Source organism: Microtus ochrogaster, chromosome 7, assembly GCF_000317375.1.
Source record: "Microtus ochrogaster isolate Prairie Vole_2 chromosome 7, MicOch1.0, whole genome shotgun sequence".
NCBI lineage: Eukaryota > Metazoa > Chordata > Mammalia > Rodentia > Cricetidae > Microtus > Microtus ochrogaster.
The window spans coordinates 14,922,351-14,935,413 of NC_022014.1; the positions used below are offsets into that span (position 1 = coordinate 14,922,351).

Sequence of the window (13,063 nt, forward strand, 5' to 3'; positions counted from 1 at the left end):
TAAATAAATATTAAAAAAAAAGTTTACCTTGGATCTTAGAGTACCCAGTAAGCTCAATACAGGCATTAATTGTCTTAGCAAGAATCTTGTCCTTAACTTCCTTATTCGTAACTGTGTCAGCACTATGCTGAGTGACAGTATAGACCCTTATAGTTTTTCCATAGTAACATTCTTGGAGCATTTCTTTTTAAACTGTATTCATTCCCTTGATGTCTGCAATGTCCCCCTTGTAGAGTCACATGTGTGTGGACAAAGGAATACCTCTGCTATCCAAGAGACCTAGAGAACATACATTGGCTGTCTCTTTCCCTTTCTGTTTGCTTTTTAATGTATTACTTGAGGATGGCTGTTCCACTGCCCCCCCCCCCGCTTGAGATTTTATTTATTTTTTATGTGCATGGGTGCAAGTATGCATATATGTTTGTCTGGGTACCATGTGAATGCCTGGTGCCCACAGAGGCCAGATAAAATTGTTTAATTCCATGAAACTAGAGTTACAGACAGTTGTGAGCTGCCATCTGGGTGCTGGGAATCAAGCCTGGGTCCTCTGGAGGAGCAAGAAATACTCTTAACCTCTGAGCCATCTCTCCATCCCATTTCCCTTTATTAATAAACTACTTTTAAAAAAGAAGGAAAAGTTTAAGTTTCTTAATAAATATTTACTCTTAGAATTTATTCCATTTTCATGATTACAGACATTATAGAAAAGAATAGGCAAACAAAAATAAAGTAAGTGATGTGCTGGTTAATGTAGCTGGAGCATAAACTCCTTGTACTTCAGCCTCTGCACAGGTACTCCATGTACTCCTGAACTACAGTGTAGCTCTAGAATGGGGTTCAGTGTTCTTGACGCTTTCACCCCTTAATCCAGCACCTCTTACTAAAGGGAGCAAATTAGTAACTATATGAATAATTACTAAAAATTCAAGTTGAAAAAAAAAGACAATTTGGCCAGGTATGGTAGTCCATGCCTATAATCTTAGCTAAGGCAGGAAGATGTCTCAAGTTCATGGATAGCCTGAGCAACAAGGTCTTCCTCAAAAAGAAAAAAAAGTCATAAGATAGTTGCATGAATATAGCTTATGAAAGCACATAATTATAAAAATGGGGAGATTACATGGAATTTTTATTGCTGGTTTTGTCTTTAAATTTTGAGCCGAGAGACTTTATCCTAAAATATTCTTTCTCTTTCCATTATTCAGGCAAAACACCTTCTTAGTCCTAAGAGATTGCCACGGTCTTGTTCAAATTATCATTCCCCAGGATGAGGTAATAAAAGGTTTCCTACCATTATCTAAGAGCTTCTTTGATAGGATGTAGTGTAAGCTAAGTAGTTTGATCAGCAGCGTATTGGAAGGTTTTTTTTTTTGTTTTGTTTTGTTTTTTGTTTTTCGAGACAGGGTTTCTCTGTGGTTTTGGAGCCTGTCCTGGAACTAGCTCTTGTAAACCCTGTCTCGAAAAAAAAAAAAAAAAAGAAATGGGTTCTAGGTCATGTAATTGGAAGGTTTAGTTTTCTGTCTAGTTGATTTGTTTTGTGTTTGCTTTTCAAGACAAGAGTTTATGTAGCCCTGACTGCCCTGCAACTCACTTTGTAGATGAGGCTGGCTTTGAATTCAGGGAGTTTCGCCTGCCTTCTGCCTCCCAAGTGCTGGGATTAAAGCTATGTGCTACTACTGCCCGGCTCCAGTTGAATTTTTAATGAGATAATGGAAATTTGCTAAAGACTTAAGTCGGTGGGCTTTTTGTTCACATGTTTTGTTTTGTTTTTTAGATTTATTTATTATGTATACAACATTCTGTCTCCATGTATGCCCGCACACCAGAGGAGGGCGCCAGATCTCAGTACAGATGGTTGTGAGCCACCATGTGGTTTGCTGGGAACTGAACTCAGGACCTCTGGAAGAGCAGCCAGTGCTCTTAACCTCTGAGCCATCTCTCCAGCCCCACATGTTTTGTTTTTGTTTGAACAAGTATCTTGAGTACTTCAGAGCATCTAGAATCCCTGTCCTATTTGCAAAATGCTATTAGCACATCCTAGTCATTGTAGCAGCAAAGACCTTTTTTTGGATTTTCAAAATGTCTTTCCTAGGGGGTGGTGAACCATTAGGTTAGTCAATTGATGCAGTGAACTGTTAAAAAGGATAGGAAAGGATCAGCAAGATGGCTCAAACCTGAGGACCTGAGTTCAGTCCCTGGTTAGCACATGGTGGAAGAAGAGACCTGTCCCCCCAAAAGTTTCTTCTGACCTCCATATGCTGTTGCACAGGCATGCACACACACACAGACACATACATAAATAATAAAATATAAAACAAAAAAGTTAGAGATGATCTAGGGGAATGACTTGGGCCTAGGAATTCAGGGCCAACCTTGACCATGTAGAGCCTGTCTCTTGAGTTCAAGGCCAGCCTGGTCTACAGTACTAGTTCCGGGACAGTGAGAGCTGTTACACAGTGAAACCCTGTCTCAAATAAATAAGAAAATAGAAAGCCAGAGTTCAGGAGATGATGACTTGGTAAAGACAGGCATCTGGGCTGGAGAGATGACTTGTCACTTAAGGTGTTCTGCTCTTGCAGGGGCCTGGGGTTTAGTTTTCAGCAAGCACTTCAGGTGACCCACAACTGCCTGTAACTCCAGCTCTGGGACCTCCATGGGCACCTGCACTCATATGCACATATCACACATATACATACAAATACACATATTTTTTTAAATGACATCTAGCACTGTATTTTGTTTTTTCACCAGAAGTGGTGGATGACAAATGCCTGTATCCCTCAACTTTGAAGGCAGAAGCAGGAAGATTAGGAGTTGAAGGTCATCATAGTTGGAGACCAGCCTGGGCTACATGAGACCTTGTTTCAAAAACAGAAGAAAAGGAGAAAGTGTTTGGGAATACGTTTTTTGTTTGCTCTTTGGTTTTTTGAACAGGGTTTCTCTTAGTCCTGGCTGTCGTGGAACTCATTCTTGTAGGCGGAGACTGCTCATTTGTTTCCCGTGCCCAGACCCGAAATAATCACACAGAAACTATATTAATTAAAACACTGCTTGGCCTATTAGCTTATGCATATTTTTAGTTGACTCTTACATCTTAAATTAACTCATTTCTATTAATCTGTGAATCACCATGAGGTTGTGGTTTACCTACGGTAAGGTTCTGGCGTCTTTTTTCCTTTTGAGCTCATGATCTGCCTGCCTCTGCCTCCCAAGTGCTGGGATTAAAGGTGTGCCACCACTGCCTGGTGGTGGAGTAGATTTCTTTATCCTGTCCTTTTCTTCTGTGTCTTCATTTCAAAGCAAATGGCTATTAGAGGAAGGAATGGTGCCTTGAAGGGTATTTTTTTTTTTTGCTTTAGAGAGAAAAATACAACATAATATGAGCTCCTGCCCCAGACTAAACAAAATAAGTCCCTCCATCTCCCTTTCAAGGCCTTTGTTCCACATTCCCGTGGGTAATCACAGGGAAGAGGCGGTTGCCCTGACTTCAGAGAGACAGGATTTGGGGCGACCTGGAACATAAATACCTGCAGTTTTAGAGCTTTGGAGGGTTTATAGTGTACCTTTGCCTTCATAATTCAGAGACCCGCTGTTTTTACCAGAACAAGAGAGTTCTGCAATGTTTCGTGTTTTCCTGGGTAGCAGTTTCAGCCTAGACACACAGCTTAAACCCCAAATTGGAATTCTCCCAACTTAAGAAAAAATTCCGATTTGTGGAGAAGTTGAAAGAAAGTGACTGGTTGTGCACTTCTGCCTAGATGGAGCAATTGTTAGCATTTTGTCTGGTTTGCTTTGTATATGCATTCTGTGTAGGGAACGTGCCCATTTTTCTTTTCCTTGTGGTAAAGGAGGCTTTATAAAACTTTTAAAGTTTTACAAAAGTCAAGCTTCTCTGTAGGCACCCTCTCTGCCTCCTTATTTGAAGCTGTAGGTGCACTGGAGGAAGGAACATGCTGCCATGTAATAGAAAGGGGAGTGGCTCTTGTTTATTAGGTGTGGAATAAGCTTGTCCCACCTGCACGTGTTTGTCAAGGCAGTCACTGTCTCCAGCCATTTGCAGAGCTTCGCCTTTTGCACTTAGTGGTGTTCACGAAGAGTTTTGAACTTCCGTTGTTTTCTGTGTTCTAGATGATCCATCTGATAAGCCCCCTTGCAGAGGCTGCTCCTCCTACCTCATGGAACCTTACATTAAGTGTGCTGAATGTGGACCTCCTCCTTTCTTCCTGTGTTTGCAGGTAACTAACTCCCTGAGGAGAAGGTGTCTTTCCTGGTCTGTTTTATGGATGCAGTAACTTGAGGTGGCTTAGGACCACACTGCATGAGCTCTCCTCCTGCAAGTGTCTTCCCTGTGATACTTTACCAGGAAGCTCGGAAACAGCAGATGGATGAGACAGACAGTCAGCTGTTCCATAGAGCGTCCCAACTTAATGCTTACCACTTTCCCCAAGTAAAGTTATTTAGATTACAGGAATCAGAACTGACAGGTTGTTCCTTTTGATCTCACTGTTTGTTAGCTTCTTAGAGTGGTCTTTGTATAGATGACAAGGGAACAAGCTGTTTTGTAGATTATATTAGAAGTAAGACTGATTATAAGTGTGCCAGGTCCTATTTTGAATACTTCACTTGAATCACCCCCTAAATCGTCACTACAGTGCTATAAGTGAATAAATAAAATATCTCAATTTTACAAGTGAAACTCAACTAAAGAAAGCCTAGATGATTTGCTTGTTGGGAATATCAGAGATACTTATTTATAGGAAGTATTCCAGGGATTGCAGAGGCGGCTCAGCGGATAAAGTATTTGCTGCACAAGCCTGAGGCCCTGAGTTTGAATCCCCAGCAACCTGGGCATGATAGCATTTTCTGTAACCCCATACTGGGGAGGGAATGGAGAGAGGGGGAGCCTGAGGGTCTGTTAACCAGCCAGACGAGCTGAAATGACAAGCTCTAGGTTCAGTGAAAGACTTTCTCTCAGAAAATAAAGGGGAGTGCAGTAGAGGAAGACTCCAATTGATGGCCTCCATAAGGTCATGCATAGGCAAGTGTGCCTACAAACACATGTGCACACACAGCATTCCAGTTTTAGACGGGTTAAAATGTAAAAAGTGGCTGATAAAAGTTGTGATCTACCTTGGGTTATAAGATTATACACTGGACATAGGGTGCCAGCTGGGGAGGATGAATAGCAGGAAGGAAGATGAAGTCAGCCTGGGCTACATCGCAAAATTCTTTTTGGTATACCGAAAACAAGAGAAGACCCCCAAAAACTATAACTTGTATGACTAGATTACCTTAGGCTGGTAGTGGCAGTGAATGCCTATAATTTTAGAACTTTGGAAGTGGAGAGGCAGGAAGATAAGGAGTTTGAGGCCGGCCTAGACTACATAGGGAGATTAAGAATAACGTGAACTACATGAGACACTGCCTCAAATAAAACAAAAAAAGAAAAAGTAGAGCACTTTCAAGCCATCTTTTTTCTTTTTTTTTTTAAGTTTTATTTATTATTTTTGGTGTTTTGAGACAGGGTCACTCTACATAGCCTTGACCCTTCTCATACTATGTAGACCAATCTCGCCCCGAACTCACAGAGATTCCGCTGCCTCTGCCTACCGAGTGCTGAGATTAAAGATGTGCACCACCAAGCCTGGCTTTTCTTTTGTTAAAGATGTGGTCTCATGTAGCCTAGCTTGCCTTGAATTGACTGTGTCGCTGAGTGAGGATGACTTTGAACTCTTGATCGTCCCAGTTCCACCTCCCAAATGCTGGGGTTGAATCCAGTGTTTTGTATATTTGTAACAAGCCTTGTACCCCCTGAGCCTCATCCCTAGCCCTAAGGAAGTATTTTTTATGTGGCTTTTGGTAATTTAACTTTTTTTCTTCACAGTGTTTCACTCGAGGATTTGAGCACAAGAAACATCAGAGTGATCATACTTACGAAATCATGGTAATGATGACATTACTGGAAACTTTTATTCACTTTTCAAGTATTGAGATTGAGAACTCATTTTCTTTAGCTCCACGTATCTCTGTCCTTTTTCTCTTCTGAATTTGATAATTATCTAATAGGTTTTTTAGTTCTTTGTAACCTATAAAGATATTTAAATATAAAAATAGCTTAACAAGTATATACATATGTTGTAGTTTGAATATATTTAGTATAATCTCATAGGGAACGGCATCATTAGATTTGTTGGAGTGAGTATGGTCTTGTCACTGTGGGAGTGGGCTTTGAGGTTTCCTGTGCTCAGGAAAATGCTGAGTGTCTCAGTTGACTTCTTGTTACCTGCAAGATGTAACATTCTCAGCTCTGGAACCATTTCTGCCTGCACGACGGAACCTCTGAAACTGTAAGTGAGCTACCCCCCAATTAAATGTTTCCTTTATAAGAGTCGCTGTCGTCATTATGTCTCTTCACAGCAATAGAAAACCTAACTAAGCTAGGCGGGGTGGCCCACGTCTTTAATCCCAGCCAGCACTCAGAAGGCAGAGACAGGCAGGTCTCTGAGATCAAAGCCAGCCTGGGCTACCTGGTCTACGGAGTGAGTTCCAGGACAGCCAGGACTGTTACATAGAGAAACCCTGACTCAAAAAAAAAAAACAAAACAAAAAAAAGTAAGACAACAACATAGAATGTAAAAATGACTGACTGCAGTGTGGTGGCTTGTGCCTGTAATCAGACAGGGTTGCCATGAGTTTAGGCTAGTCAGGGATGTAGTGTGAGACCCTGTGTGGTGGGGTTTTTTTTTGTGAGAATGGCCCCAAGTTTCAGTCATTTGAATACTTCATCCCCATGTGGTAACTGTTGGGAAGTAACTTTACTTTTCTATTGCTGTGATAACTTACACAAGGAAGGGTTTATTTGGGACTTACAGTCCAGAGGGATAGGAGTCCATCCATCATGGTGGGGGGCATAGCTGTAAGCAGACAGGCCGGCATGGTACACAAGTAGCAGCTGAGACCTCAGATCCTTATCCTCAAACTGGGAACAGAGATGGGGGTGACAGGAGACTTTTGAAACCTTATCCTGTCCCCAGTGACACACCTCTCCCAACAAAGGCCACACCTCCTAATTCTTTCCAAACAGTCACCAGATGGGGACCAAGTATTCAGATATCTGAGGCTTATTTCCATTCAAAAACCACACCGTGTTTCAAAACACAGATAATAGGGCTGGAAGGATGGCCTATCATCTTAGAGTGCCAACCGTTCTTGCAGAGGACTGGAATTCAGTTCTTGGCACTGATATTGGACGATGCATAACTCCCTATAACTGGTGCCCTCTTCTGGAATCCATACATATCTCTGTAGATGGACTTTTCTGCCACCAATCCCAAATAATGACATGGAGACTTATTAACTATGAAAGCTAGGCCTTAGCTTAGGCTCTTTTCATTAGCTCTTATAACTTAAATTAATCCATTTATATTAATCAGTATTTTGCCTTGTGGCTTTTTACCTTTCTTTCATCATGCATCTCCTGCTTCCTCTCCACCTGGCTGGCAACTCCACTCCTTCTTTCCAGAGTTCTCTCTCTCTGCCCAGAAGTCCTACCTATACCACCTGCCTAGCTATTGGCCATTACACCAATTTCACATAGTATACATATATCCCACAACATACCTCACTCATATATGCACAGATACACACACACACATACCATAATTAAAAATAAAATACATATTTAAAAAAATAAAGTACTAAACAACATACAATAAAAAAATTTAGAAGAGACAAACTGGCTGATAGGCTAGGTAAGATTTGACTCTGATTTGAGTAATAGCATAGCCACCTTTAAAGAAAAGTGTGCCACTCTTCCCACTTGGGCCAGGAGTTTAATATGCCAGTGTAAATAATCAGGTCTCTTGACAGGTCTATGTATCTTGTTAAAATAGTTTTGTCTGGAGACTGCGGTTCTAGCTTAGTGGTAGAGGCCTCCCCTAGTATGCACCAAGCTTTGAATTTGATCCCTTGCGCTTCAGGGGGAAGGTTTGTCTGTTTTCAGAGTACCTAAAGCAAGTTTTTCAACACTTAACCCCTGGTACAGTTTTCTTACAGTAATAATTCAACATTGTAGATTAATCTTTTGGCACTGTGATAGTTTTCTACAGTTGCTGTTATAAATTATGAAAACTTAAGTGTCTTAAGAAAACACTGATTTATTATTGCAGAATTTAGTAGGTCAGAAGTGGGCTTCCTGGTTTGAGGCAGGTCTTGAGAGGCTGTAATGGAGGTGTTTGGCCAGCCTGAGCTTTTATCTTGATACCCTGGGGGAGAATCTGTTTCTGAGTTCATTCAGTTTGTTGGCAGAATTGACTGCCTTGAGATTGAAGGATTGGTGCCTCTGTTTCCTGGCTGGTTGTTGGCTAGAGTTTGTTCTTTGCTTCTAGAGGCTTCTCTGGCCTTTGGCCTCCTTTTGCCATATCCAAAGCCAGTGAGTGATACTGGGAGACCATGAGGGCTGTTGATGAAGTACTTGAACCTCTGACCTGCTTTATCCTGCTTAAGCAGTTTCTTTCATTCTTCTCCCTTCCTCTAATACTTCAAAGAGATTTTTAGGTTTTTATTTTTATTATGTGTGTTTTGGCTGCATGTATGTTTTCGCACCACATGGTACCAGGTGCTCCCGGAAGAGGGTGTCAAATCCCCTGGACTGTTGTGAGCCACCATAGATTCTGGGACTTGACCCCAGGTCCTCTGGAAGAAATCCAGTGCTCTTATCTATGGAATCATCTCTCCAGCCCCCCTCTAGTACTTTTAAAGATTTGTATGATTTCGTTGGACCCACCTAGATAAATCAGGCCATTTCCCAACTTTGCTAGTTGTTAGTAATTTTAATTCTAATTCTGCAGAGTGTTTCATTTTAATTTTACCTGCAGTACTAGTGCTTGATGGAATAGTAGACAGAAACCTGGGAGAAATCTGGAATGTGTTTAGAATTCTGCCAATTATGTAATTCACAGCACTTTATGTGTGTTTCATAAAAGATCAGAAAGAAATTGGGCATGATGGTACATGCCTTCAATCCCAGCACTCAGGAAACTGAGGCAGGTAGATCTCTGTGAGTTTGAGGCAATCTTATCTACATATTGAGCTCTAACACAGATAAGGCTATATAGTGAGACCCTGTACACACACCCCCACAAAAAAGAACAAAGCTAAAAAGGAAGGTAGGGATGCAACTCAGCTGGTAGAGGCTTACCTACCATATGCAGAGCCCTGCATTCTGCTCCCAATACCACATAAAACCAGGCATAGTGACACACAGTAAGTACCTGGGAATACTTGGGAAATGAAGCCAGCAAAGGTCTTTCTCATTTTCTACATGATCAGTTGGAGACTACCCAGGGATACATAAAACCTTGTTTCAAAAACAAAATAAAACAAAATCATTCAGAAAGAGTGACTCAACATGAATTTGATCATTTGTTGGTTCCTGTTAGTGTTCCTGCACCTATAATACTGGGAGTCATGTTCTACACTAAAATGAATTTTGGGAGAATAACTGTCTGCCTTTCCTTACAGTTTCCAGTCTCTCCTTTTAAAAATATTATTATTATTGTTGTTGTTTTGAGACAGGGTTTCTCCTTGGCTAGCCTGGAACACTCTCTGTAGACCAGGCTGGCCTCAAAATCACAGAAATCTGCCTGCCTCTGCCTCCCCGAAGCTGGAATTAAAGGTGTGCGCCACCACTGCTTAGCTTTTGTTTTCAGTTATGTATAGATGTATGTGCTTGCATGTGGGTGTGTGCATGTGAGTTCAGGTATCAGCAGAGGCCAGAAGCATCTGATCATTCAGAGCTGGAGGTACAGACAGTTGTTGGGCCCTTTTTTTCTTTTCTTTTCTTTTTTAATATTTGTTTATTCATTATGGATACAATATTCTGTCTGTGTGTATGTCAGCAGGTCAGAAGAGGGCACCAGACCTCATTACAGATGGCTGTAAGCCACCATGTGGTTTCCAGGAACTGAACTCAGGACCTTTGGAAGAGCAGGCAATGCTCTTAACCACTGAGCCATCTCTCCAGCCCTTTTTTGGTTTTTCAAGACAGGGTTTCTCTGTGGCTTTGGAGCTTGTCCTGGAACTAGCTCTTGTAGACCAGGCTGGTCTTGAACTCACAGAGATCCGCCTGCCTCTGCCTCCCAAGTGCTGGGATTAAAGGCGTGCGCCACCACTGCCCGGCTTGTTGGGCCCTTAACATGGGTTCTGGTAACCAAACTCAGGTCTTCTAGAAGAGCTCTTTAATCACTGAGTTATTTCTCCAGCATGCAGTCTTTTTTTTTAATTTGAAGGGTTTTTTGTTTTTGTTTTTGAGTTTTTTAAGACAGTCTCATGTATCTCAGGTCATCTGTCCTCCCAGTTTGCTATGTAGCCAAGGATGCCCTTGAATCCTAGATATTCCTGCCCCCACCTCTCAGTTTGCTATGTAGCCAAGGATGCCCTTGAATCCTAGATATTCCTGCCCCCACCTCCCAGTGATTACCACATTTTATTTTAAGTCTCATATTCAATTCACTAATTTGAACAATAACCAAAACGTTTCCCCTTTTGCCTGTTGAATGAAGGTTTGGAGAGTAGGGTTTGGAGAGCAGCTTTGGTTTTGGATTCATTTCACCAGAGTTACTATAGCTTCAAAAAATGGATTCACTTTTTCCAAATGCTCCTAAGAATGTCTAGACTCAGATTTTGTTATTTGTTTTAATTATTTTTATGGTGCAAGGGTTTGGATCACATGCTGCTACTGAGATACATCCCCAGTATCCAAATTTATTCATTTGAAGTGGTAAAATAATCCTTACGAGATAATTATGGTAGTCATGCCCAGCCACTGTTGGAAAGCTGACTGTGAGCTCTCTGTAGCTATTCTGAGCACCATGCCTTCCGTCCACATAATGCTAAAAACACTTATCTCACTTCAGCCAGGTCCACTTAATTCTTATTACATCATCCTTTCTCACATGTTCCCCACCCATGCAAACACCTTTCAGGGATCTGAACTCAAGGGAGCTTCTGGGGGCTACTATACTCTCTACCTTTTATTAGCCAACCTCACCTATTCCAACAAATCTTTCCTTCTATAGAAGTGATGACCAGCTTTTGGCTTTCTACACCCCAGGCCTCTAAAATCTTGATTCTTTGCAGCACGAAGCATTTGATAACTTGAAATGGTTTCAGTACTTTCTCATCTCACAGTGCTGTATTTTGGGGAGTTACTCATGCTGTGGTGGGTGGTGCATTAATAGAAATTTCTGAATTCTGTAGTTATTTTTGTCTTGTAATTCTTAAGACTTTTGAGCAAGAGAAGGCAGCTCCTCTACCACACCCTTTATGACAGTAATTCTTAGACTTTATTACCTGGAGTTTCTTAGGACTATGATTTCCAAATCTACAGTTAGAGATTCTGACCCAAGTTTGGGTCAAGAATTGAATAACATTGAACTTCAAGAAGAAAGGGAGGGGCTTTTTTTTTCTCTTCTTGAAGTTCAGTGTTATTTCATAAAGCTTTTTGTTCTTCTATAGTGTAGAAAGTTTTCATTATAAATTGGTAAGAGTAATCAGTATTCTGAAAGTTTTAGAAACAACAGACCTGTTGTCTTAGTTTAGGTTTTTATTGCTATGAAGAGACACCATGCCCACAGTAACTCTGATAAAGAAAACATTTAATTGGAGTGGTAGCTTATAGTTTCAGAGGTTCAGTCCATTATCATCATGACAGGGAGCATGGTGTTATGTAGGCAGACGTGGTACTGACTACATCTTGACCAGAAAACAGCAGGAAGTTGACTGACTGTTGCGCTGAGGGAAAGTTGAGCAAAAGAGACCTCAAAGCCAACCCCCACAGTGACATACTTCCCCCAACAAGTACAAACTTCCTAATAGTGCCACTCCTTTGGGGGGCCATTTTCTTTCAAGCCACCACACCTGCCAACCACTGTGTGACTTCATATATGCATATCTTTATGGTGCTTGTCGGGTTGAATGTGTTTGGTATTGGTTTAACATATGCATGGACCCTGAAATTTCATTCTCATCTCATAATAAGCTCATATGGTAGGCTTAGATCAAAATGGGTTGCCTGTTATCTCTGTGATTTTACTAAAAGGACAGATTTTTTTTTTTGTCACCAAAAAGCTATAACAAGCTGTAAATGCCTGTGGGATTGGAAAGACTTGTGTTATTTTCTTTTTTACTTTCATCATAGAAAATTTCAGACATCCATGAAAGCAAATAGTGTTTAGCTCTGTGTCATACATAGCTAAGTTGTGGGTTGAAGTAGAGATTGCTTTATTACCTACCTCCCACAGTTGCTGTGGCTCAGAATTCAGATGAGGCCCAGAGCAGTTGGTCCTCAGCATATTCTTCCAGTCACTTTGTAGGTTCTTTGATGACTGCATAGACCATTTACCCATTTCCTTTTGATGGACCCCTTGCACCTTGCCCAGATAGGGAGCTGTTATAAATACAGCTGTTGTGAGCATTCTTGGGTAAGGCTTTCTGTGTTCATATATTTTCATGTTTCCTTGGGTAGAATGAGTATAATGTACTGTTTAACTTTTCAAAGAAATGTCCAGAATGTCTTCCCAAATGTTTGTGTTTATACCTGTCAGGGTCTGACTGTTGTGATTATTATTAATTTTTTAAAGATTTATTTATTATGTATACAGTGTTCTGCCTGCATGTATGCCTGCACACCAGAAGAGAGCACCAGATCTCATTACAGATGGTTATGAGACACCATGTGGTTGCTGGGAATTGAACTCAGTACCTCTGGAAGAGCAGTCAGTGCTTTTAACCTCTGAGCCATCTCTCCAGCCCCTGATTGTTGTGATTATTTTATATACTTGCTAACATTTGGCATTGTCATCGTATGTTTTGATGTGTATAGCATAGTGTTTTGTTTGTTACCATTGACACAGTCTCACTATGTAATCCAGACTGGCCTCAAGCTCACAATGATCCTCTTGCATCTGTCTCCAAGTGCTAAGATAATATACATGCAATATACCACCATTTATTTATTTATTTATTTATTTATTTATTTATTTATTTATTTATTTTTGGGTTTTTT

The 13,063-nt window shown here is 40.9% G+C and overlaps 1 protein-coding gene across 1 annotated transcript in view; it reads left to right on the forward strand.

The window, feature by feature from the left end:
• The window catches only part of Tada2a (transcriptional adaptor 2A), a 50,646-nt gene that overhangs the window by 4,870 nt on the left and 32,713 nt on the right, over window positions 1–13,063 (forward strand). The window contains exons 3-4 of the mRNA XM_005349334.2: window positions 4,126–4,232; window positions 5,882–5,941. Of these exons, the coding sequence (XP_005349391.1) occupies window positions 4,126–4,232; window positions 5,882–5,941 (167 nt within the window). The remainder of the gene's footprint in view (window positions 1–4,125; window positions 4,233–5,881; window positions 5,942–13,063) is intronic.